The 26,775-nt window shown below is 50.9% G+C and overlaps 1 protein-coding gene across 1 annotated transcript; it reads right to left on the reverse strand.

The window, feature by feature from the left end:
• Positions 1 to 3,124: 3,124 nt before the first annotated feature.
• On the reverse strand, positions 3,125 to 26,484 carry VPS45 (vacuolar protein sorting 45 homolog). Its single transcript, XM_084276884.1, has 15 exons — positions 26,352 to 26,484; positions 26,119 to 26,253; positions 25,924 to 25,984; positions 24,776 to 24,855; positions 24,309 to 24,377; positions 23,870 to 24,007; positions 23,381 to 23,491; positions 22,423 to 22,557; positions 21,993 to 22,106; positions 21,161 to 21,328; positions 17,178 to 17,336; positions 16,350 to 16,457; positions 15,919 to 16,040; positions 11,614 to 11,745; positions 3,125 to 3,806 (listed from the first exon to the last, which is right to left on the reverse strand). Exons 1-15 carry the CDS (start codon positions 26,442 to 26,444, stop codon positions 3,719 to 3,721), a joined length of 1,713 nt encoding a protein of 570 aa, XP_084133010.1. The 5' UTR covers positions 26,445 to 26,484; the 3' UTR covers positions 3,125 to 3,718.
• Between the last annotated feature and the right edge of the window lie 291 nt (positions 26,485 to 26,775).

Genomic DNA, 26,775 nt, shown 5'->3' on the forward strand with positions numbered 1-26,775 from the left:
CAGAGTGAGGAGATGCTCTGCTTCTTCAGAAATCCCTGTTCCTGCCTTTTCACTCTCCATCCTGCCAGCACAGAACTATCTGAGTGTTGGGCTTGAGCTCAGGGACTGGGTTTGCCAGGGCAGCGTGTGGAAGGCACGAAACTGGAGTAAGGCAGAAGTGGTTCTGCTCTGGATTTGAGCCAGAGAGCCCCATTGCTGATCAATCAATCGATCAGCCCTTTGCTTTGTGGTGGTTAGGAGGTCAGGAGAGGTCCTTCTCCCCATCTGCTCTGCCCTGATGAGACCCCACCTGGAATAATGTGTCCAGTTCTGGGCCCCTCAGCTCCAGAAGGACAGGAAACTCCTTGGAAGAGCCCAGCATGGGGCTACTGAGGTGATGGAGGGAGTGGGACCCCTTCCTTGTGAGAAGAGGCTGGGGGATTCACTCTGGGTGCTTCTCCTCTGGCAGAGGGTTGGACTAGATGATCTTTTGAGGACCCTTCCACCTCCTAAAGCTCTGTGCCTCTGAGTGAGCAGCATGTGGTGCTCAGCAACTGCTTGGGGCTGACCCACCACAGCCCTTTTTGGCACCCAAAGGGTTGATCACATCCTGGCGCTGAGATGATTGGCTTTCCCAGTTCAGTGTTCCCAGTAGCAGGGCTATCATTGTTTACTGTGGTTGCAGGATATATCAAAGGTACCCAAGAAATATTGCCATGGGGAAAAGTGACTCAGTGGGCCAGAGCTGGGAACAACCACCCAGCCATGAGCAGGACAGAACCAGCAACACTCAAAACGACAGCGTTACAGAGCGCTGGGTGATCGCTGAGACATGGTCAGTAGCAATATTGTTATTAAAAGAGCTGGGAGGGTGCAAGGGGGAGGGAAAAGACCTTGAAAACATGGGCCAAAAATGCCAGAACCTCTCCCTGAAGTGATGTCTGTGTCCTCCCCTGTCCTCAGACATCACACCAGCTCAGCCCTGATGTTGCAGTTTTGATGTGTCAATTCGTAATCAACAGTTACTGAAATATCCTCCTGCTCCCACTTTAGTCAGGTGTTTAACACCCCCTGCCCCCCACCCTGTGTGATTTTGCTTCTGGATATCAAGTGTGAAGCTGCTGCTTAGAAGATGACTTGAGTTTAATTAGGACATGTGGATAATTACAGGGCTGTTGTCTGAGAACGGGGCTGCTCCAGGGGAGGATTTACCCTCTGGAAAGGCCTGGACCAGGGACTGCCCGAGCTTCTGTAAGGTGGAGCTCTGCTCTCCTCCCTGCAGAACTCAGGTTGGAGTCTGGCAGCAAGGTCATGGAATCACAGGATCACAGGGGTTGGAAGGGACCTCCAGAGCCCATCAAGTCCAACCCCTTGCCAAAGCAGGGTCCCTAGGACAGGTTGGCATCCAGATGGGTCTGGAGTATCTCCAGAGAAGGAAGATCCCAGAGTTGCTGGTTGTGGAGGCTCTGTCCTCATCCCAGAGACTTGAAATGTACAGTGTGGGGTAGGGAATGGGTGGGGAAGACGGGGAGAGAGTGGCTTCTGCCTGGAGAAACGCTCCACAGGGATGTAATCCCGAGCAGCTCAGGCTGTGTCCATGTCCTGACCAAGTATCTTAAATCTTACAGGTGCTTCCAGCATGGCAGAAGCACAGCTGAACATCTCTGACCTGTGGTCTTCAGGGCAGCTGAGAGCTCCTCTGGACACCAGGTTGGCTGGAGAGGAGCTGGGCAGGGGCAAAGTCTGGCTACTGGGAACGTGGGATCAAGGGTGAGTTGGAGCTGAGCTTAACCAGCAGCGCTGGGTCGGTGGAAGGGCTGTGGGCAGAGTCACCATCCCCAGAGACGTGGCCCACAGCTCTGTCTGCTCCCTGGATCACAGGATAAAAGGAGCAGCCACCAGCAGTGAGCTGGAGCTCTGGGTTCACACAAAGCTCCAACCACACAAGACAAGCTGGAGAACTTTACTCCATGGTTTCTCCAGCTCATGTATAACCCTGCTGAAGCAACGGGCAGCTCACCAGTGTGCCCAGTCTCTTCAAAAACACATCCCTGACCCCCAACCCTCCCTGGGTTTCTTTTTGGAGCTCACACTGTGGCTAAAACTGCAGCCACTGGATTTTGCTGTGTGTTCTCAGAGCTTCCTGCCCTGCCAGTGGACACACAGACCATCCTCAAGACAATTTTAGCCCGTAGCATGTGTGTGGGGTGTTAATTTACTTCCTGGAGGTCTGGGAGGGAAAGAGAAGCACTGGTCTTCACTGGATGGGGAGGGAAAGAGAAGCAGCTCCCAGGAGCCTTCGTCTGCTGTCTGAGGAAGATTCTGTTTTCCTGTTGGGAAGGAAAGGCGTAGGATGAATCAGGGGTGAAGCATCACCCACAAAAGTCTCTCCACACTGAGGAATCAAGTTTCCCAGCTGTGCTGCTGGTACCCATCCCCTCCAAAACAAAGCCTGATGCTTCTGAGTCTGAAAGGAAATGCTCTCTGACACTGTGGTGTGGGAACTCTGCCCTGTGCCAGCCCTGGAGCAGCTGCCCTGGAGCAGCTCCCCCGCGCACGTACCAGCCATCGCTCAGCACCGCGGGGCGGTTTGCGGATGGACAGGCGCCCAGACTCGGAGTGACCTTGCTCCAGGGAAGGAAGCCAGAGAAATGAGTGTGAATTCAAGAATTTTCCACCCAGGGCTGCTCTGCAGAGCTCTCAGCGAGCTAAAGGTTTGGGCTTACTTAATTATGGAAGAGCAAGAGATAAGGGAAAGGCTCGCTCAGGGGTAGCTGATGTTCACAGAAGCCACGCAGCCAGTCTGCTGACATCCGTTCTGACTCCTAACCTGTGCTGTTCTCACACTTCCTGTACCTAAAATAGATGGAAATTGAGAAAAAAAGAGAAAAAAACCCCTCCTTTGGAAGGTGCAGAGAGCTTGAGTTTCTCTCCTGGCTGCCCTCACAGGAGGCAGGGGCTGGGATCACAGCTCGTCTCCACCTTTGGGAAGCAGAACAAGCACTTTCTGATCCAGCTCCCACACCCAGGAGGGCACCAACCACCCTCTGCTGCTCCCAGGTCTGCAATTCGCTTGTTTGTTTTCAAACCCAACGTGTTTTATTGCTGCCAGGATGGTTTTTATTGGTAAGAAGAAATCCCAAAGCTTTTCCAGTTCACAACTGGGAGGAAAAAACGAGGGGTGTGGGGTTGTGTTTGCAACAGAATAAATAATAAAGAGTCTGATGTAATTACTAGGAAAGGGTTATTAGGAGTCATTTGCCAGACAAGAGGTTGAGTGGAAATGGGTTATTTAATAGGACTCAAAATCTACAGCCAGCTGAGCAGAGTGTGGGGTGTTGAGTGCCCATCAGCTTCACCTTCTGGGGCTGCTCCAGTCTGAGCAGGGATCGTGAGGTGCTCCTTAGGGGACTCACAGTGTGTGTTCTGATGAGCCAGCTAAGGGCACAGCTCTCCTGCAGCCTGGCAGAGCTGTGGGGACTCACTGTAGTGTAGAGATGCTCTTCCCAGGTTCTCCTGCTGCTGTCAGTTCCAGTTGTGCAGAAGGGGCCTGTGCTGCTTCATCAGGCTGGACACCAACTCCAGCGACCGCTGCCCAGGTCCTTCTGGTGCCCATCAAGGCTCCTGGTGAGGATGAGGGAAGCTGCTGTGGCAGCAGTGTGCTGTGGGAAGGTCCAGTCCTGCTCTGAAACCGTTCAGGGGGTTGGTGGAAGCTCTGGAGATGAATCTTCTCCAAGATTCACCGTCTGCTGCTTGACCTCGGTGTCACTTGGGAGGTCTCAGTGCTCCGGCCGCGGAACCCTGAAGCTGTAACTTCCTCCAGGAAGCTGCCAAGCAAAGGGAAGGTCAGCAGAGAGACCAGGGCCAACTTCTCACTCATGCAGACAGAAAGCAACCACAGGGCCTGGCCTCCAGCCCTTCAGCAAAGTGCTCTCCAACCTCAGAGCCACAAACCAGTCTGCTTTCCCCTCAGTGTCAGCAGGGACCATCGCTCCTTCCTGCCTGGTGACAGTGGCAAAGAGAACAGGACCTGCCCACAACAGGATGTGATCTGAGAAAGAAACCCCACCTAGAAGAGGGACCCTGGTCCCGACGGGATGCTCCTTCCCCTTGTCCAACCCAGCAGCTCCCCCTCAAGGATGTCTCAGGGACCGAGGTCCCCGGAGCAGCATGTGACACAGATGAGGACTCATCTCCTCCCACGTAAAAGCAGCATCCTGAGAGCTGGCAGCAGAGCTCACCGCTTCCCTCTGCAGCTGATGGACGGTGGCAGGGTGGACAGATCACCCTCAGCCTGACCTCCACCAGCTGCTTGCAAGGGAAACACCCTCAGACTGGGACAGTACAAGTGGGAGACACTAACCCAACAGGAAATAAGCTTTGGAGAACACTCTTCATTTCCAGCTACAGATCCTCCCAGCCAGCCAGGATGAATTCCATGAGTGAGAACACAGTGCAAAGCTCTGGGACTGTGATGAACTGCCCTGGGGACCCAAAACCTGGAACCCCAAACCCAGAGGGGGGCACCCAGCGTTGGATCACCAGGTCAACATCTTCACTGAACACCAACCCTCTCACCCCAGTCTCTTGTCTCTCCCTGTGCCATGAACATGCACAAAACCTCCTGTGTTCACCTCAGCATCCAGACAATGCTGGCAGCTCCCACTTGCCTTTGGGTAACAATGCCAGGAAGACCAGGCCAGGCCTGGGGTTCTGTTCACTCTCCACCTTCCTGTGCGGATGATAAGGCAGGAAGAGGCAGGGAGGAAACCTCCTGCTGAAGCATCCTTGACATTTCACAGCCAGGTCACTGCTGGTGCCTCACTCCCCAGCTCCTCAGCCTCATCCCAGGGCTCACATCCGCAGCAAGACCCTCCCCTCCTCCTCCCAGCCTGTTTAGATCATGCTGGAATCCAAGCAACGAGCTGCATGGGAAGTTCTGGGCACTGATCGCTCATTCAGTTGGATCTCAAGGAAGTTTTAGCCCTGTGAAGTGCTTCAGCACAGCCTCAGCTTCAAGGAGAGACTGGGATGGAACTATTTTCTAAGGAAATTTATGGGAGTTTGGGGGTTGGACCCCAAGGAACTTCTCAATTTGAGACTTAGAGAGGTTTGCCCCACAAAGCAGCACACCACAGCAAAGGTTCCACACTGAACCTGCAAGGCAACCTGAACAGGGGAGCTGCTTCTCCAGAGATAAACTCTCAGGTGGAGATCAGCTGCTGGAGGCTGGTGTTGGGCAACAGCAGAGGGGAGAACAACCCCACTGAGGGAGGCAGCGAGCTCACAGCAGTCACTGGGAACGCCTGGGGATGGGGAGGGCTGGGCTCTGCCTCCTGCTCTGCTTCAGACCCACAGATCACGAAGTCACAATGTGCAAGACCATGCAGTTCTAGCCCAAAACTCTTTCCACTTAAGCCCTGTTAGGTCTTTAGGAGCAGGGTTAGGCTTAAGCACTTGAGAGTTTGGAAAGTCCCGTGCTGGAATGTCTGTGGAGAGTCTTAAAAGCCTTGTATGGACACGGCTGGAGTCGTGATCACAGGGGAAGTGACTGTCAGGGAAGGATCTGTGCCACATGTGGGACTGGGGCTGGGTGGAAGGAGAGTTGGTTTCCACCCTGATGAGCCTGGAAATGAATTCCACCCCTTCCCTGGCCAGGCAGCCCTCACAGGCCCGTTCCATCCCTGGAATCTGCCGTGGTGTTTTGGTTTCCAGGCTGACACCTGTCAGCAGCACAGAGTCACTTCTTATCTGGGTGGATGGGTGTGTGCAGTGAGCTGAGGAGGAGGAGGAGGAGGAGGAGGAGGAGGAGGAGGAGGAGGAGGAGGAGGAGGAGGAGGAGGAGGAGGAGGAAGGCATGCAGAGGGGGGGTTGCTCAAGCTGTGCTGAGGTCAGCTGCAGCCCAGAGCAGAGCTCGATCCAGGAAAGCTCAGCAGAGTAAAGCTGAACCTTGTTGAACTCGGTCTAAAAGCAGGTTGAGGTTTGGGAGGAATTCAGTCCTCTCAAAAGGAGCAACCCCCTGGCTCTGACAGGTGAACACTTCAGAGCTCTTGGTGTTGTTTTGGTTGGATTATGGGATGTTTCACACTCCTGTTCGGTGCTTCTGCATCCCAAACCCAACCAGAAGCAGCACCAACAGAGGGGAGAGCTGGACTAGGACCAAAGCTTGGAGCTACTCATCTCACCAGCACATCACTCCTCTCCTTCCCTACCACTCTCCACCTCCATCCTCCACGTAGCAGCCTGTTCCTCCACCCCACCATCTTCTCCAACCCCCGAGTAGCCACTCTACTCCCAACACCAGAGCACTACACCTGTGAGCAAACCTCCCCATCACACCCCAGTGCACCCAAAGCCAAAGGAGCTGCGACAACTGCCCACAGCACGAAGCTCTGGCTGGGCAGCGTGACTTCATCAGGGTTTGGGAGGCAGCCCAACGCTTCCCAGAGCCACAGCAACACTCCCACGTGAAGATCTAAGGAGGATACATCACCAGGAGGATGGTTACTCTGGCAATGCCACACAGAGCTCCCAGTTTCTAGGTTGACTCATCCCCTCAGTGTGCTGAGCGAGTTGTCTGAACGTTAATGTTTTAAAAAAACAAAGGAAAGATCAGGATATACTCTGAATCCCACAAAAAAAATGGGATTCCCTTCAAGCTGGGTCTAAAATAGAGGTCTACCTGCTCAGGTTGTGAGTCAGGAGGGTTTAAAAAGGAAAAAATACTTAAAAATCATTAAAAAATACAGTCTCATGCAATGCCTGCCCTGATTCCTGTACTGTGTCCAGAGCTGGGGCCCAACACAAGGAAGATGTGGGACTGTTGGAGAGGGGTCAGAGAATGTGTGTGTGTGTGTGGAGAGGGAGAGACAGGGAGAGCATCCCTGAGTCTGAGGAGTGGGCAGCACGCCCAGCTCTGAGCACCTCCTGTGCCAAAGGTCTCCACATCTGGGGTGACTGATGTGAGACCCTGAGGATCCTGTGAGGAACAGAACGAGCACCCAGCAGGGTGGTGGTGGCTGCTCCAGTTGGGAATGGCTGATCCAGAGTGTTCACACTGCTAAGGGAATTGCAGCTGGTCCTGAGCTGCTCCCAGAGGCACCAGTATCCACTGACCAGGCTCTCCTGGTGAGGGCACCGCAGCCACGGCTGGCACAGCCCTAAGTGGGTAAGTGGGTCAGGGCCAGATATCCCCCTGGATTAGTCCCAGCAGGTTTGGGCTTAACCTGGGCTCTGGCTGAGTCAGCCCCACACACCAGATGTTCCTCCTGCTCTTGGTTTTCCATTTTTAGCTGGATATTGATCCGTTTTTAACCCTTTCTCCCCCAAACCTGGCTAAGTGTCTGTGCAGGAGGAGGGATGGTTGCCCACAGGATTGGTGGTAAAACTATTTACCATCAGCAAGGAATCGGCTCCCTCACCTGGAGTTTTCTTTGGGAAGTGGGGGAAACCCAGAGCTGCTTCTTTCCAGCAGCTGGGGGGTGCTGCCAGCCATTAACTCTCTGACTTCATTAATTCCAAGTCCAGTAATTAAGTCCATGGCTTTTCTCTCCCTGCCCTAACACCCCAGCAAAGCTGCTGATTTTAAAAGCTCTTTGCATTCAGCATTTTGGCATCTGTAAACGTTAAAAGAGTGAGGAGCAACTGAAACCCCACAGATTTAACTCCAACAAAGTTAATTTTCCCCAAATTCATCTGGTTCCTACAGGCAATTACAGAGGTTGGCACAGTTTGTGTTAAGGAATGGCACCAAGTCAAGAAGGACCTCTCACTTTCACCATAAATGTAATTTAAACAGGTATTAGTATGTATTGTTTTAAAGAACCTGCAATTAATAATCCCCAGCCTTCCAGCCCTTCCATTCCAGCTCAGGATATTACAAGAAACCCCCCAAAAAACCCATTTGCATCTTCATTTCTCAAGTGTTTGACCCACAGCACAGTACAGACCAAGTCCCTGGCACGGGCTGTAGAACAGAACCCCATGAAAAGGGGAGATGTGGCTCTTGCCTTCCCTGCATAGAGCTGTTCCTTAGGCTCATCACACAGGAAAACACATCCAGGGAAAGCTGGTTGCTTCTTTCTTTACCTTTTTTTTTGACAATCAAGTCATAATAGAGGTATTTTTAGTAGGGCTGCCAACATTTTTGAAGTAACAGGGGCAGCCAAGCTGGTTTGATTAGAGAAAACACTGAAAATTCCCTGACAACAACCCTGCTGGTGTTTCCTGGAGGATCTCAGAGCCTTACCAACCCCCTATCTGTACTGGAATTAACAGTGGGAGAGTTTTCTGTTACTGGGAATGGAGGAAAAAACCAAAAACCACCATAAGAATTAAGTAAATGGAACTGGGAGAGATTTAAGGCCTCATCTGCAGCAAACCTGAGCGTGTGTGATACAAGAGAGACTCTGATTGCTGGATTTCTGCACCTCTCTGGCTTTTATCACTTGGCTTTTCAGCATCCCTGATGCTTGAAGCACATTGGGGGTTGTTTTCCTTCTACTTACAAGTCCTGGTTGCATCTGGGAAGAGAAAAACTCAGATCCCTGCCCCTATTTTCCATCTATCCATAAAAAAAACAAGAGGAAGAGACCTTCCTCAACCTACCTGTGAGGTGTAAGGAAACTAAACATGTACCTACTCCTTTCAGACCCTCTCTGCAAACATGGAACATTGGGGTTTTCATCCCCATGCTGAGTATTTTGCACTCCTGCACTTCAGAGCATCTACTCACAGTGTATTCCCTGGACAATGCGGATGGGCTCTCAAACTGATAAGCTCCCTGCAGATATACAGCTTTTAACACCATAACCAGCCCCAAAGGCTTGTTTGGCTCCTGCTTTGAGGGGAAAAAAAGCAAGATGGATATCCTTTAAGCCATCCCCCACCCTGTAAACACAGATGTTGATGACAATTTAAGTTGGGCTGGTAAGAACAATGAAAGCCCAGGATTAGTGGCTTACACGGGGCGCTCGGCGCATTATTATCCAAATCTCCTGTTTATTGTGATCTATCACCCCTAATCCAGCAGAAATAAGCAGCAGTTTGTTAAAGGGAGGCTGGTGGATTAGTAGAGGAATAGAATCATAGACTGGGCTGGGTTGGGAGGGACCTCAAGGGTCACAGCTCCAACCCCCTGCCACAGGCAGGGACACCAACCTCCAGGCCTGGAGCTACACAAGGTTGCCCAGGGCCCCATCCAACCTGGCCTTGGACACCCCCAGGGACGGGGCACCCACCCCCTCTCTGGGCAGCCTGGAGAAGAGGAGGCTGAGGGGAGACCTTCTCCCCACCTCCCCTGCCCTGCCAGGAGGGTGCAGAGAGGTGGGCGATGGTCTCTTCAGCCAGGGGACAGGAGATGGGACAAGGGGCAATGGGCTCAAGCTGCCCCAGGGCAGGGTCAGAGCAGATGGGAGGGGAAAGTTCTTCCCTGTCAGAGTTGTGGGGCTGTGGCACAGGCTGCCCAGGGAGGGGCTGAGTCCCCTTCCCTGGGGGTGTTTAACAGAGGGGAGATGAGGTGCTCAGGGAGCTGGTTCAGCACAGGATGGGAACGGTTGGACTCGATCTTAAAGGGCTTTTCTAACCTGGTGATTCTGTGAAGGCTGAATATGACCCAGGGTGTTTTGCATCCTCACAGATGACAATTTACTTCTTTCTTTTTATTAAAGAGCAGTGACTAAGTCGTCCACTCTCCTTGTCTTACTATTTCCAGGCTTGGCTAAGCCAGGATTTAGTTCAAAGGCTACTCTCTGGAGCAGAAGGCTGAGCAAGCTGGGTAATTTGGGCAGGAATTGGTTGATATGTGGGCTAATACAGACTTGCCTTTGTAACCCAGTTCCTAAAAGCAATTTCCTGGGCTAGCAGCAGCTCAGGAGCTTTCCAGACAGTGGATGTGAAGCGAAAGTAAAGGACCCCTGAATTTGGAGGGTTTGGGGATTTTTATTCTGAGGAAGCTGAGACAGGAGCCACTGGATTTCCTCAGAGAACTGTTACTGCTGCTGTGCAGGCAGCTTTGGGGCCTGGAGGGCTCTGAGAGGCACGAAAAGGAAGGGCAAAAGTGCAAGGGTTTTATAAATATCACCCTGGACGCGGCTGCAGTGGCTGCAGCACATATATGGTCTGAAAACCACAGCAGGTTCCAGCCTGCTCCCCACACTCCAGCCCACCTGTCAGTAGCTGAGCTCCTTGCAGGGCCTGACAGCTGTATGCTGGACACAGGCTGCCTGATGTGGTAGGAACAGGGTGTGTTTCCATCCCCAGGAGCCTGCTGAGGCACCCAAAGCTCTGAAAATCTCATCCCAAACGCTGAGAAGTGTCAACCTTTCCCTCCCACTGCAGGACTGGGCTCGGTGTGTCTCTGCAGGGTGATGCTGAAGCTCTCCTTCCACCCCAGCTCAGAGCAGGGATGACACCAGGGACTCTCCCAAGACTGAGATCTCCCTACGCTTCCTGCTGCACAACACAGGGGAGACGTCACCTGTCACGTTCCAAAACCCACGTGGGACAGGAGGGGCTCAGCAGACAACAGTTGGGCTGGAGAATCTTAAAGATCTTTCCCTATCCAAACGATTCTGTAACACACCAGAGACACTGATGGAGGAGAGGGGTGCAGCTCAGCATGGTCAGTGCTGCCCAGCCTTGCTCAGCTCCTGGAGGGATTCTGCCTGTACAAACATCTGGCTTCCCAGGAAAGCAAAAGGATCAGGGGAAGCTCCATTCTCCAGGGAGAAATGCAGAAAGACCCAGCCAATACTCTGCAGGAGCGTGGGCGGCAGAGAGCCTGCCAGCAGTGTAATCACAGAACAGTTCTCATCAGAGAATCCCAGCCTGGGCTGGGCTGGGAGGGACCCCAAGGGTCACAGAGCTCCAACCCCCTGCCACAGGCAGGGACACCAACCTCCAGGCCTGGAGCTACACAAGGTTGCCCAGGGCCCCATCCAACCTGGCCTTGAACACCCCCAGGGACGGGGCACCCACCCCCTCTCTGGGCAGCTTGTTCCAGCCCCTCACCACTCTCTCTGCACAGAACTTCCCCCCAATCTCTCCTCTCACCCTTCCCTCCTCCAGCTTCACCCCATCCCCCTTGTCCTGCCATTATCCACCCTTTAACAAGCTGATTCTCCTCCTGTTCCTCTGCTCCCTTCAGGGACTGGGGGGCTGCAGTGAGGTCTCCCTACAGCCTTCTCTTCTCCAGGCTGACCCAGCCCAGCTCCCTCAGCCTCTCTCTGTAGGGGAGCTGCTCCAGCCCTCTGATCATCTTGTCCCTCCCTTCCCCCATAGGTACATCAACTTCACTGCCATCGAGTCCAGTTGCTCCACATTTCAACAGGAGCGATGAGACCAGGGTTTAAATTCCTGTGTGCCACACCAGCTTCTCAGCCCTGTTAGGGTGTGTGATGAATTGTAAGCAGGAAAAGCTACACACATTGACTTCCCTGCCCTGGAAATCACTAAAATGCATGTTAAACCTTCAGCTTGGCAATACATCCTTCAGCCACCATGAGCAGAGCTGGGCTTTTACACAGGTTCCTGTGTTTTACTGTGTCATGAAGATCCCTCAGGTGTCACAAAATTCACCCTCACATCAGCATTTTTATATCTAGAGAATCCTTAGGAAGGACAAATGGTTGTTACCTCTTTGTGTTGTGGATCGTGGTCCCACCCAGGACAATCCTGACCCCGGGGTTGGTGCGGTTGAGGTTATAGACGGTCAGAGCCTCCTCGTAAGTCGCCCCTCCGATGATGAACACGATAATATCTTGGGGCCTGCAACACAGATGGTGAGATGGGATCAAAGAAAACATAAGGAGAAATCCCATACAGGGGCAAGGAAACCCAGGAATTGTCCTTTCCGAGCTGCACTGGGCGCAGGGCTGAGCGCACCGCGTAGCTCGTTACATCACTTTTCCAACATCATCTCTCCTGAACATTTACACAGCGTGCTAATGGTCCTTAAAACCCTCCTCAGCAACACCCCCACGCTGCATCCCTGCTGAGCTCCCCCACGTTCCATGCGCGACGCAGACGCGGCGGCGGCTCTTCGATTCAGATCGATCCAGGAGTCAAACGAGGACAGCAGCCGGGCTCCAGACCTCGTGGGTTTGGTTTGAAGGGCATGATCAGCTGCAGTTTTGCTGCAACTACTGGGATTTGTGTGTAAATTTACCTCTGAGGTTACATTTCCCAGCCAGCCTAGAGATAAATATGGATTTTACAGAGATGGAGCGTGAGGGGAAAGCAGGGGGGAGGAGGGGAAGCGCTTTCATCCCCAAACACAAAACCAGCCACATTCCCTGCACATTCCTCTTTCCAAGGAAGGCTGCACCTTCCTTCCACCACCCTCCCTGACTGCTTAAGTTTTCCACTCTTGGAGATAACACACTGTAAATCAGCACTGCCACCAGCTGAGAGAACAAGTTATGTGGAATCTGGAGGGAAGATCCCTCCAGATCACATCCTGGCAGTCACCCGCTGGAGTCGGAGCGGTCGAGCCTCGATGCAATTAACTTGCTGTTGTGGTCTCAGAACTCCTCTCTGCTTTCCAGGCTGTATTTCTGCTGGGATACAGCTGTTTGCTGCAGTGGTGGAAGCAGCAGGAATTCATCTGCTCGCTCTGTGCAAGCTCTGGATCACTGACAAAGCAAATGGAGCATGAGACAGGGATGACCCAGACTCTGGTGTCTCTGCTCCCTGCGGAGAAGCCGACCTGCAAAACCCTCAACTCCTGTCCAGAGGAGTCTGTCAGAAGGACAAGCATCTCTGCATCACCAAATGGATGGAGATACCATGAGGAAAAGGGCTTCTGCTGTTTGGTTTGGAACCAGCCAGCAGATCCCACAACCCTGTCCCTGGAGAGGATGCAGAAAGGTGAAATAACAGAGAAGATTAGTGCCTGCCCATGGTCACCTTCCAAACCCCAAGTCCTTTCAGCAAGGTTGGGTCAGGTCTGCATAAGATCTGGAGAGACAAAAGGAGATTTCAGAGGTGCTGCAGAAGGTGCCAGCAGTCTCCCTTTGCCTACTGCCTCCTGCCTTCACAGGCTGGTTTGTGTCTTGTACCATCGAGGACCCCTGTGTGGTTTATAAAGAGCCCAGCAGTGACCAAGCAAACTTCTGCTCCCATTCCAAGCCTGATTTTCTAAGAGGTGGGCTCCAGCCATCTCAGGGAAGCGCTGTTGGGCTCAGCTGGGCTGGCTGGGACAGATGCCCTAAGAGAGAATCATTAAGCAGAGCTGGGTGAGCAGAGCACGGCGACAGCATCACAACCCTCAGGAGGCATTTCGTGTCCCGCAGGCTCTGCGACACCAAGAAGCTTTAGGAACTTTCCTGGCCAGCCCTGCCCAGCAGCCATGGTAGAGGGGACCCCAAGGCTGATGGTGTAAGAGAAAAGGGCAGCAGTTAACACAGCAGGGAAGAGAGAAACAAAAGAAAGCAGAATTGCTTATTGCTCTCTCCTAGGAACTCTGCTCAGCGCTTTGCAAAGACTCCTTCCCTCGCCGCTGCCAATTTCCACAGCTGAATTTGGATCAGGAGGTTCTTCTCCCTTGCAACAGCATCATGTTTAATAGGGAAAGAAACAGTTAAAAGGAATCCTTTCAAATTCTCTGTTCAAGCCACTGCATCCCTTTGATGGAAAAAACACAAAGCCTTCTGCCCTGACCTTCTGCTGAACCCCTGCCAATCACTGTAACACCATCCTCTGAAGGCAGAAAGCAGGAAGACAGGGTAGCCCAGTCTGCCTTGGGCTGGGATTTATTACACTAACTTTGGTGAAATCATTAAGCTTCAATTCCTCCCTCAGCTGGTTTGGCACTAAGGTGAAACCATCGTGTGGGCTGCCTTCTTCCAGACCTGGCCACCGAAACCTGGGTTTCACCAGGCTCCCAGTGCTGTGGCTCCTGTTTTATGCAGCCAGGGAAGAGCTGGCACAGGAGCCTTTAGGTGTCTGGGTGCCTTTAGGTGCCTTCAGCTCCTACATCTCAAACTCAACAAGATCTACCAGTCCCATCATGAAGCAGCCCCAGAATCATGTGCTTTTGATCATTTTAGAGACATCTGACCAAGCAGCAGCGCTGCTGGACCCAGCCACCATCCCAAGGACAATCCCAAACCAAAGGAAAACTGTGAAAAACTTCAGGAAAAGAACAATTTAGAAGCTCTGCCCTTTGGATATTGAGATTTACTTTAACAGAACTACAGGGTCTGCATCTTTTAGCTAAGAGACAAGGCTGTAGTTGCTGTGGAGAAGGAATTGAGGCTCAAATTCCATTTCCCTTCATCCAACTTGTTTCCCTTCAGCTTGAGGTAGGAATTAAATCTTCATGCTTCCCCCAAATAAATTCTTCACATGTTCTTTGTAGCAGGATCCTCAAGGGTAGGATCCTGTTCCCTTTTCCAGACAGGTTTAAAGAGGAATCTAAGTAAAACTCAGCTCAGGACAAAAGGAGTGGGAACTGAGCAGGTAAAGGTCAGAAGACTGTTTAGGTACCTGAGAACAAAGCCAGGTCAGGGATGCCTGGATGCAGTTACTGCTGTCCTGCAGGTCCCACTTCAGATCTACCACAAAGCACAGCCATCAACCTCCTTTTTTTGGGGGCTGAAATCCATCAGGGTGGAGAGTTGGTTTCAAGGACAGAGAGGATAACGTTGCTGTTGCTAGGCACCTTGATATTTCATGCCTATTAAAACCACCCCTCCACCCTACCCAAAACTCACTGTTCTATTTTAAAGGGAAAATCTGGAGTAAGGTAGATATTTTTCTGCTCTACCAGGGATATCCACAAACAAATTGTTTCTTGTATGGCTATAAATTCTTTTGGATTCATAAATAACATGATTAACATCCCCTGCTGTCAGCCTGGTGGGGAATTTGGATGTCTCCCTGCTCTAAAATGCATTTCTGCTTTCCTTGGATGGATGGCAACGCCTCAGGGCAGGGCTGAGGAAGGAAAGCACTGTGCATCTCCAAGACAGCCAGACATGAATGCTTGTTCTTAGACAAGCTTCTGCTCCTCCCACCCACTTGACACTGCTGAAATTTGGTCCCAAAATGTGCTCCTCTCCTGCTCCAAAGGAATCTGTGGCTTTCCTTTAACCCAACCTGCCCTGAGAGCCGCCTCAATCGCTGAGAATGACCACCCTGAATTTATCTTCTGCTTCACTAAAGTGGTGGTGGCTGATAAAAAGCCAACAGCAGGCAGAGTGTGAAGGGAACAGTGACTTTGCTGCTGCAGGCACAAGGTCTTCCATGGAGCCCTGTGGCATTGAATGGAGAAGATTCAGAGAACCACTGTGATGACCTCATCACCCCAAGGAAGCGAAGCAACAGCCAGCTCCTCTCCACAAAGCAGGCCAAGGGATGAGAAATACCTGCCCAGCACGCTGCAGAAGCTCAATTTCCAGAAAGGAAACCGTGGCACCAAAGAAAGAAGCAATCTGCAGAGAAAGAACCTGTCATCTTTTCTTTGGTACCCTCACCCTGACGCCTGTATTCACCTTTAGTGACTTTTCTGACAACAGATTAGCTTAATTCCAGCAAAATCAGCTAGAACCAGCCAGCCAGAGTTCTCTCAATCACAGTTATTAGCCATATTCAGCAAGATCCCTTTCTCATCAGGAATAGTAGCTGGCTCAGAAGGGAGAGCTTGCAGTTGGACTATTTTTGGTTCTCTACAAATAAACGCCAGATGGCACAGAGTGAAGTTAGGGGGCACGTTGGAATCCATCACATGAACACGCTGGCAGCTTGGTACAATGTGTTTCTGCTTTACCTGAGCTCTTACAATGGGAATGTCACATCTTGACCAGCAAGAAAAGACAATCAATTTCAACCTGCTTCAGTCTAGAGTAGCCCTCTCTGAGGCACCACACAAGAAAGACCTAAAGAATCAAGATACTCCTCTCCCCAGTCTAAGCTCTGCCCCCAAAAGACCCCACATACCTGTCACGGAGCGTGTTGGGACCCAGGTAGGGGTACTGGCTGTCCTTGAGTTTTCCTTTGATGAGCTGATCGAGTGTTTCTTGAAGGAGAGGCTGGTGCTGTGTGTACACGTTCTCAACACCCTGCAGTGCAGGAGAAGCTCTTGTTATGGATTAATACAGCAAGGCAGCAGGCTGAGAGAACTCAGCAATGCCATGTGAAAGGAGCTTCACCTTCTGATGGGCCCACTGTGTGTTAATGAAGTCCAGATTTAGAGGCTGGACTTCACAGTTGATATTATTAGGCTTTTCAGTGACTAATTCCCATTGTCTTCAATGAGAATTACTCCCTAAAAGCCCAGTGTGCTACTAAATCTCTGAACTCTGTGACACAGCTCTGTGACCCTAATTTTGACTAAACCTGTCATTATTTCACCTGTGGCCAATCCATACCTTCAGTCCTTTGAGGAACTGTTTGGTGATGGCTACAGCATCCTTGGGACTGAAGAGGTCGCTGCCCCGGACACGTTTCCCTCCGTACTCCACAACAGCAGACACTAGCTGTGGAGAGAGATGCAAATCAGAATCCTCTTAACTTGGGGCAGCAGCTTCCAGGCAGTTTTTTGTCTGGTTAGGCTTAGTGGAAGTACTGGGATGATGACCTGGGGAGAAGGATCTCAAGGAGATCGTGCAGCACAGAGAGGGGTGAGGGGAAAGAGAAATATTCCCCAAATCCACCAAGCCAGTGGGTCTGCTGAGATGCTGCCTGCTTAAGGAGAGAGGATTTCATTTCCACAGTCTGCTGCAGTGCTAGCAGATCTTCCATACAATGTGACATCGCCCTGCTTCTCCACCTCCTCTCCAGCTGCTCGCTACATTTGCCAGCACTGCCACCCTCTCCCTCCCAGCCAAGCTCCTTCTATGGTCTCCAAAAGTCCTTTGCTGCGACTGTTGCCTATTCAGCAGGAGCTGGGGGAAAGAAGGGGTGGGGAGGAAGGGGGGGAAGGAGCAAGGAAGCATGTTCAAGGCCCCCATGATGTGCCCTACGCCCATGCTTGCCATCTCTGCTTTAGTCAGTCCTTCATAGCATCACTGATTTTCAGAAACTAATACTAAATGATTAGCAATGCCTTTTCCTACAGGCCCCAGCCAAGCTCAGGGTTCTTTTCACAAGGTGCAGCACATACTGGAGGCAAACAACGTCGTGCTAAACTAAAGCAGGCACATTTTACACCGATTCACAACGATTTTCCAGAGAAAAAGGAGAAATGCTGCCATTACCTTTCGGTATTTCTCTGACACCCCCCTGTTCTTGAGATCCATCATCAGCCCTGGCAAACTGTTGCTGCTGTGCCGCTCGTAGTGCAGGGCATAAAGCATCACCAGCCGGGCCGCGTCGAACTCCGTCACCTTGGGGTTCTGCAGGAGGCGACGCACGTTCTGCAGGGAGACAGAGAGCAGCATGAGGCCTTCAAAGGATGTTAAATCAGGCTGATACCAAGCCCACTGCTTAGCAACAAAATCCCATGCCAGAGGAACACAGGGGAATTAAATGGTGGTGTGAGCAACACAGTCCAGGTCCTTCGGTGCTCCGCGCCTCGGCAGTCAGAGCACAGCGGAGCCTGAAGTGCTTTTGGGTCTTTCCATGAACCTGGGAATTGATAACCCAATTCTGTTGTCCATTCTTAACTCTCTCCACAGCATGCTGTGGGGTGAGCTGAGGTTAACCCTCTGCCCTGCCCTTTCTGGCTTGAGCCCACGAGTTCTATCCTAATATTGATGGTGAATTAAAAAGGAGCTTGGACAACCACACAAATTCTGTTTTCTTCTGGAAGGTGTGGTGCAGAAGCATTGAAGTCTCAGATAACCTTTGGAGGTGGAGAAGTGGAGAGGCAAGTAGCAAGTATTTGGAAGGAAAGGAGGAAAGTTCTATGGAATAGGGTGCCCAGAGAGGCTGTGGAAGCCCCATCCCTGGCAGGGCTCAAGGCCAGGATGGATGGGGCTTTGGGCACCCTGGTGTCCCTGCCCATGGCAGGGGGTTGGAACTAGATGATCTTTGAGATCCCTTCCAACCCAAAGCATTCTGTGAGTCCATTAAAGTGTGAAAAGGAAAAGAAAGGTTACAGCACTGGAGGCAAACACAGAAATCTACAGTTATTACTTCTCATATGCAGATTGTTACTTTTCCTGTTAAAGACAATGTGATCCCACTGTAAATGTAACAAATGTGTGCCCCAAATTGCCCCAAAAAGCCCCAAAGAGCCTGCCTGCTCAAGTACAGACCCTTCCAAACAAGTTTCAGCACCCCTGGCACAGGCTGTTTATCCTGCCTGCGATCCTTGGAGGGTGTAATTGCTTGTGTAAGTTGACAATTGGCCACATAAGCCCTACTCCTTCTCAGCCAAGAAGCATTTATTTCCTCTCTGCAACCTCTCAGTCATTGTGTCGAGTCACAGAGCTGAGAGTTAATGGAACAGACACCAGAGCTGAGTTGGTAGCTTAGGTGAGCCCTGGGAGTAATAAGCCCCTTAACTCTGAGCTTTGAGATGGATCTCAAAGAACAGGCTTCAGCTGCCAGATGTGTTTGCAGACATCTGGGTAGGGCAGGACAGATGTTTTAGGACACAACAAAGTCTGAAATTCTCCCTGTGCTGAACATTAAAACATACTAATCAGCCTGTGTTAGCTCAAATCCACGGGAGTGGAGGAGGTGCTGTTGCAGAAACAGCAGCAGCAAGAGAGGGAGAGAACCAGGTAGGATTTTTCCACTCTGGAAGTGTACACAACTTTCAAACACTCCAAAAATCCTGGCATAATTTTGCAAGATTCTCCCACCCCTCCCAAACCAGGGAGGCAACTGGATAAAATCCAAAGCAAAATGAAGCTGTGAAACTATTGCTCTTTGCCACACTGATCCAGCTCTATCCACTGCAATTCCTTTGGCTAGTTCCAAAAATACATGAATAAAATCCTGGCATGAGGAGGATTGGTGGGAGTTCTACCTTGGTAATGTCAGGAATTCACCTGTGAGGGTAGGGACAGAGTCCCACAGGGATGTTTGCTTGCAAGATGTCAGATCCTTAGCTGGCAGTGCTGTGGCAATGCCTATATAAGAGGGAAGCTCCTAAAACAGAAAAGCCATTGTCCATCTAAGGAGATAGGCTTCAAAACCTCCCATTCATCTCTCAAGGCTCATGTACTATGTCAGGATTAATAAGAGACCAGGGGAAGAACAACCAAAATGTACTGTACTCAGGGGCCCTTGGCCACAGAGAAATTAACAATTGCTGAAGTTACATCAGTGGGAGAACAGTTCTGCCTTTCTTTCATGCACTGGCTTATTCTTCATTGTTTTTGTGGCCTTGGCCCGTCACTGCCATTAGGAGACTGCAACAGGGAGCAGCCCAGGGCTGTGCAGCTCAAGAGATACAGATCTCTCACGCAGAAACACACCAGTTCTGTACTTATTTCCAAGCTGCTACATGTTTCCCAGTGAGTCTCAGCTGTTAGAAATACTGTCACAGAATCACAGGGTCGTAGGGGTGGGAAGGGACCTCCAGAGCTCAAGGGGTCCGACCCCCTGCCAGAGCAGGGTCCCTAGGACAGGTCACACAGGTCGGTGTCCAGATGGGGCTGGAATCTCTCCAGAGAAGGAGACTCCACAACCCCTGGGCAGCCTGTCCCAGGGCTCCCTCACCCTCACTGGGAAGAAGTTCTTCCACGTGTTGGTGTGGAACTCCCTGTGCTCCAACTTGAAGACATTAACTTGTCCAGCCCTTCAGGCATGTGGCTGTAAGCAAAGTGCAGCTTTTCTCCTTTAAAACCACAGGAATACTCAGCACAGAGTAAGATCTGAGTTAGCATCAAGGTGAACTCCAGTACTCCCCCTGCCACGCAGCAGGAGCTGACCTGCCCCTCTGCCATGTGCTCTCTTAACCCTAAAGCTGGTGACGTGTTGTCCCCAGAAGTTCACATCATCCCCATCTTCAGCAAGCCTGAGATAACTTAATCAAAAGTAGCCTGATGTTTTCCCAGTCTGTGATGCTGAGCAGGGATGTTTCCAACACTAACACTCTGTGCTGGGTTAGGATCAGAACTGACAGACGATAGCATGGACACGACGGGCTGACTGATTAGAGCTCAAACATTGGACTTTTAAACTGCTCAAGCTTGATGTAGATACAACACTACAGGCAGAGAACCTCAGAGGCTGCTTCCAGCCAATGTATTTTATGGCTGCATTCCCACTTTGATACTTAACTCATCTAAATTCTACCAAAGAGAAGCTATCGAGTCGTCTCTTTGTGCCTGCCAATCTGCAGAGCTGCAGTGACTTCAGTGGGCCTGTACTGATTCCCATCAGCTCAGGATCTGGTAATAGATGACAGTACTTGAAGAGTCTAATATTATCCCCTAGCCTCCCACTTGAGCACAGAACAACAGAGGCAATGAAAACATGTACTTCAGATCTCTTAAAGACGCTCCTCGTTATTTTCTTGTCACACTGCTGCTCAGCAGAGTGTAAAGGAGGCAACTACACAGTGTAACTTCTACCTTAGCTATCAAACATTAAGGAATTGGTTTTTAAATCTGAGTTGCTGGTTGAACTCTGCTGGAATACAGTCACACTCAACAATACCACTCTTTTCTCTGAACAGTCAGCAGCTACAATTCATCACTATTGACAGACTGTCAGATACTAGGTCAGGTCATGGCATCCAACGAGCCAGCAAGGGGTCAAAACTTCAGTCTATACTCAGCTATAACAGAAGCCTCTGTCAGGCTTTTTCAGTCCTCTTTGCCAAAGAAATCTTTTATCCCAGAGGCTTTCCACTGGGTTTTATTTAAAAAAAAAAGGCAAAAGGCAGCACCTCAAGGAAAAGTCTGGTTCAATTTCATGGATTCCATTCCTTCTCCTCCCCAACAAATACAAGGGGTCTGAGTGTTTTGGTTTTTTCCTGGTGCCTGCAGTGGCAGCCTGCCAGAAGCCACTGAGTGCATATACAATGAAGGGATGTTGTATTGTGAAATGCAAAGACAGAATTTGCAAAGATGCTTCTCAAGCCAGTTATTAACTATGATTCATCCCTGTCTGAACTGAACGGGGAGGAGAAGAGCGATTCTAACATCCAATCTCCCAGCCCCGCAGGGTACCCGCACGCGGAACTCCCACTGACTTTCAGTATCAAGCTTCCATCCCCAGGGGAGTTATGGGATCCAACCATCTCGTTTCACAAAGGATGAAGGTTTTGAGCCCCAGGTACCTGGACAGCACTGGAATGGTCGTTCTGGCAGGCCAGTTCCTGCTCCACTTCAGACACCTCCAGCAGGTTCCGCTCACCGACCAGTCGCGAGAGCTCTCCCACCACCGTCACGTGCTTCGACACCGTGCCAGACATCTTCTTGAACTGGGGGTAATTCTCCACGAAAGCCTGCAATGGGGAGCCCAAAGCAAACAGTTCTTCAAAAGAAGAGCCAGCCACAGATGTGTGCAGCCCAGTGATAAATCAGATAAATCAACTTGTGTTGATGGAAGCAAGACCAGTGCAGGTACATGGACTATCAGGCACCTCAATCCCAGCAGCCCGTAGGACTTCTCCTAATTACAAGATGATTTCTGCAAAGGATGTACTTTTTATTTACTCTTCAAAGAAAAGGATACAGTATCTCCAAAGACAACACCAGGATTCTGTGCTCTGAGCTTTTGCCAAGTAACCCAGATCAGATCTAAAGTCCCCACTGCTGTATTGGGGTAAGCTCAGTACTTCAACCAGAGCTTAGCAATTCGGTTGTAGGGCTTCAGGATTCCAGCAAACTCTAAGCAGCAGCTCAGAGAACAGTCAGAGCAAGCAAGTTTGTAGACCACACTGAGTGGTGTAGAATGGCCAAGCCAAGCGCCCAGCCTTCAGCAGAGAACCCCTGTAATGAACACACTGCGAAGAGGAAGGTCCTGCTCCCCAAAACGAGCACAGCACAGAGATCTGAACTGTTGGTACTGGTAGCGTGGACTGTCAGCGTACAGACAGTGGTGAGCTGCACTATCCTGCAGGAATGGGCTCTAAAGAGTCCAGTCAGTTACATATAGATTGTCTGTACCTTCATATCTGCTATGGATTCCAGCTTCTGCTGCTCCTTAGGTTTCCTCCTCTGGAAATCCTCCATAAGATTCTTGATGTTACTGCCAATCTCTGCAAAGTTCAGGTACATGTTCTGCAGGGAACAAGAGTGGGATATGAAAGCCATTCTAACATGAGTCTCAGTGCACTCGTGGCCCCAAGCACCCAAGTGCCATTGCACCCTGTCACCCCAAGACCCAAGCTTGAGCAAACAGCTCTGTAATTGGTCAATGTTTGACCTGAAGTGTCAGTTCAGGTCAGATGCTGCTCACACTACAGGTTGATTTTTCTAACTACATCACCACCCCGGTGCTCAAAGTCAGCAGGCAGCTCCTTTCACATGGCAAACCCAAGAATGGAACCTGATCCCCAGATTCAGCCCCTGCTGAAGACCTCACTGAGGCACCTACGTTGGCGTAGAACTCGTCGTTCTCGGCAGACAGGACCACCTCTCGGAGATCCTTGCTTATCCCCGGCACCCGAGACAGGTCGATGCGGTTGTTGTTAATCCCCAGCAGCTCATGAACCATTGCCTGGTACATCCACTAACAAGGACAGTGAAAAGAGAAAGGCAAATGATGACCTTAGTAAGGTAAAGCTTACTTACAGTTAGGTTTAACTCAAAGCAACCCAGTTTATCTGCCCCCAGTAACACACAACGGGTCCGTGTTGCCTCCCTCAAACTTTTGCCAGGAGGTTACAGTAAGAAATAAATAGAATTTCTCTTCTTGTCCCATGGCAAACAGGAAGGAAAAGCACCCTGTTGCAGGGGTTCAAAAGACAGACTCTCTAAAAGCAGAACACTGAGGATTAATATTCCTGTTCAAACAGCTCTGCCACTGGCATCTCCCCCTCCTCTGCCTGGAAGGGATATGTATTTTTGGCTGCAGAGGTTCCATAGTTACAATTTCCTACGTGTCCCTTGGCTTCTTTGCAGCAGGAGTGTTCCTGCACATCAGTGAGTGACTATATTTATCCTGGGAAGACTAACACTAATCTAGGGAGAAGACTGAAAGCAAATCAGAGCACGGCCAAGCCTGACACTCCATTTACATTCACCTGAATCTCTCTTTAGGACAGAAAATGCTTTTGGTGCCCAGTGCTGAGTGCCATCCTTAACCCTACAAACAACAAGTGAGCTGTGTTTCTGACTGTCAGATTGCTCCAATAATAGAGCTTTCCCCACCAGCTCTGCACCACCAGCATTACAGAAGCACTGGCTGCAGCTCCAGTCGCTGCCCCATCACCAGACTGAGCTACGTCTGAGTGTAACCCACAGAAATCAGACAAAAGATTCTGCCAGAATCTGCACCACAGCAAAGAAAAACAAACAAAAAAATCAACATATAACACAGCAAAATGATTCACCTGGTTCAGAAGGGGGGTGATGGCATCATCTGACCGGTCCAAAATGAGAAGCAGAGGAGGAACCTCAGTGCGCCGAAAGTCAAACAGCTCGTACTCCTTTGTGATAACTTGCTGAGGAGAAAAGGGGAGGGAATAAAAAAAGCCACTTGGACCCAGAAAATGTTTCCTCTTAGTCTGCTGAACAAAAAGCAAAGAGCTGGTGCAAAATAAGTTGTGCTGCTATCTTAGTCTGCACTACTAATGATGAAATACCACCCGCTCTGGGTAACCTACTGTGATCTACGACCATAGGAAATCCAGGTCTTTGCCTGGGAGCAGGGAGAGAGGAGGGATGTGACCTGCCCTATGCAGTAAATGACACAGTTTACAAGAATCTGACTGAAAAAAAAAAAGGCTATTTCCCTCAAACACACCAGTATATAAAGAAAATAATAAAATTTAAGTACATTGGAAGGCTTCATTTCACACTGCTCCAGGTTCTCACTGTACCTTCACACACTCAGCCAGTCTCTTTGCTGACTCAGAAGAGAGCTGGTACCGAATCATGGGGCACTTCTTCAGAGACAAAAGCAGAGCAGTCAGCCCTTGGGTTGTCCTGGACAGCTGAGCTGGATCCCAGCTCCGACCCTGGAAGGAAAAGCCACATCTAGTATAGACACACTGTTCCCAAACTCTTTCTAAACTTGAGGTTTTGCAGTAAACTACAGTTTGATGGAAGGAACAGGTACTCCTGAGGCCACAGTCTGGATTCCCCAACATCCCTCTCCCTGCAAGGATCAGCTTCTCCTGAGGAACCCTCGAAAGCAGCCCGCCTGCCCAACATCTGACCACCACACCCAGTTTGTTGTGGCTACTGGTCTCTTTATTAACCATAAAACAGGCCCCTGGAGGAACATTTGTTTGTTTGTTGGGTTTTTTTTCCCCATACCTGGCAGCAGCCCAAGAGGTTGAGGGAAAAAACGTGCGGATTCACTGCAATGTAATCGCCGTAGAACTCCTGCCAACAAGCAAAAGCAAATAGTTAGGTGGCTTGCCAACCCCTATTCAGCCTGTGATGTGTGTTCCAGCATCAGCCACACCAGCACTAAAATCCTAAGCAAAGATTGGACTCATTGGCTCTGACTGTTCCTCCCTGCCCCAAGCCAAACCTCTCCAACCCCTACGCTTCTGCTGGCAGCTCCACAGCCAACTTTCCAGAGCCAGGAAGATCAGGGGACACCAGAGTGGTTCCTTCTTTTTGTCTTTAATCCTTATATTCATCTTTTCTTCCATCTAAGACTGTTGCACAATGCTGCTGCTGCTGCTCACTGTTCAAGAGCTACAGATTTGTTAGCTTCATGTTGCTTTGCTGGTGCTTTTGGATTAAGAGATCTATTGAAAGTATTCAAAATTTACCTGAACTTCAGCCACAACTTCTTGTTCATCAGCCTCAGCCAATGACTTGACATCACTCTTACTGATCACGTTACTGAAATCTGAAAGAAAACAGTTGTGAGAGAACAGTTGGGTGAATAGGCCCAGGATTTTTCCCTGGAGACAACAGAGATCTTCTGACCCTCACCCCTGCAATCCAGAAGTTACCTAACAGGGATACTGCAAACTAATTCCTTGCCTGACTTTCTGTCTCTGGTGCCACCATGGGGCACTTCAGGGCTGGAAAGGCACTACCAGCTCCCTCCCATCCTCTCCCCAGCCTAACACCAGCACCAATTAAACCTGCTGGGAGTCAGGAGATGAATATGCATAAAAACCCCAAGTAATATTAAATGGCTGAACACAGTGATGGCCACATCTCTTGGAGCTTTGCAGCACTGCTGTGCTATCAGGTCACCACCACCCTTTGCTACCTGGTGCTGTGTTCCTGCAGAGCAGCAATGACATCTAGAGGCCTCTTCAGCTCATTTCCCAAAAATCCCACCAAATAAAAACTCGTGCTGGAGGATGAGATTTCAACACAAACCCAGCTATAGTTGTTCTGCTTAATTTTCCAAACTACAGAATACTCTGTGGCATGAGCTGGGCATGTGAGAAACACCTGCCTGATATACCAGGCATGAGAAGATGCCATGCAGCAGGTTTAACCCAAGATTTTTTTAGATGTGAAGTCTAAAACCTGTCTCTGAACTATTTACCTCTGAGATCTGGGCCAGTCTCTCCTACAGCACACCTCAGTTTTCCTTACAAGAGAGGCACTTCACCCCCAGCACTTCCTTTCTTTCATGTTTATGAAGCAACACAAAGCTTTAAAATCCCAGAAACTTTCAGGGATAAGCTGTACTGGAGGAATGCAGGTTTATGGTGTCACTTTGTAAAGGCTGCTTCAGTTTAACTGTTGTACCTGACAGGGATGTGCCCTTTGCTAATACAATTTGGTGACTTTTTGAGCAAAACCCCTGGGATTCACACGTTCTCAGGGTGTCAGTAAGGGCTTGACAGCAGGAGTGATCACAGTGCCTGTATTTTCTGTCCAACATCACCTCAGTTTCTGACTGACAGGTCTGACTGACGGGTCTGACTGACTGGACAGGACAGGCCTCACTTACAAACAAAATAGATGCTGTACTTCGGCCTCCGCAGCTCCTGAATGAGGAACTCCACGTTCTCCTGGATGATGACAGCACCAGGGAGGGCAGATTTAAAATAAAAAACACAAAACAACCAAACAAACAACGTCGGGTAAGAAGGGAGCTGAGCGCCCAGAGCCCCACCACAGCCCCAGCCCCTCGGGGTGACTCTACCTTGGTGGGCCGGAGGAAGCAGATGGCCTTCAGGTGCTTCATGGCTTCCCTGTTGGTAGAATCCAGGCGCTCGAAGAGATAAACCTCCTTCTGCAGGATCTCGGACTGCGTGTACACCATGCTCACGATACCGGTCTGCGGGCGGGAGGCGGCAGCGCCCATCACCCCAGGCCGGGCCTTGGGCCTCACCGGCCCAGCAGCGGCCCCCGCCCCGGCCCGGCCCCGCCGCTCACCGTCTCCCGGTCCATGAGAAGCACCTTCATACCCGGCCCGCTGTCCTCTATCATCTTGGACACGTACTGCTTAACAGCCAGCACCGCGTTCATCCTGGCTCCGCTCCGCTCGGCTCGGCTCCACTCGGCCCGGTTCCGCTCCTCCGCCGCCGCCACCCGCCTGGGAGTTGTAGTCCAGCGGCGGCTGGGCCGAAGGGGCGGGGCGCCGCGTCCGACTACAGCTCCCAGGCTGCCCGCGCAGAGCAGGCCCGGCCCGGTTCCCGCCCAACGGGCCTGGCGCAATGGCGGCCCGCGGGGATAAAGGGATGGAAGAAGAAAAAGCGGGCCTCCTCAGCCGGGAACGGCGCCTCCGCGCCCGCCGTGGGGCTGGGCCCGAGCCCCGGCCCCCTTAGTTTCCTCCCTCTGCAGCACCTCGGGGGAATCC

Source organism: Gallinula chloropus (assembly GCF_964237585.1).
Source record: "Gallinula chloropus genome assembly, chromosome: 29".
NCBI classification, from domain to species: domain Eukaryota; kingdom Metazoa; phylum Chordata; class Aves; order Gruiformes; family Rallidae; genus Gallinula; species Gallinula chloropus.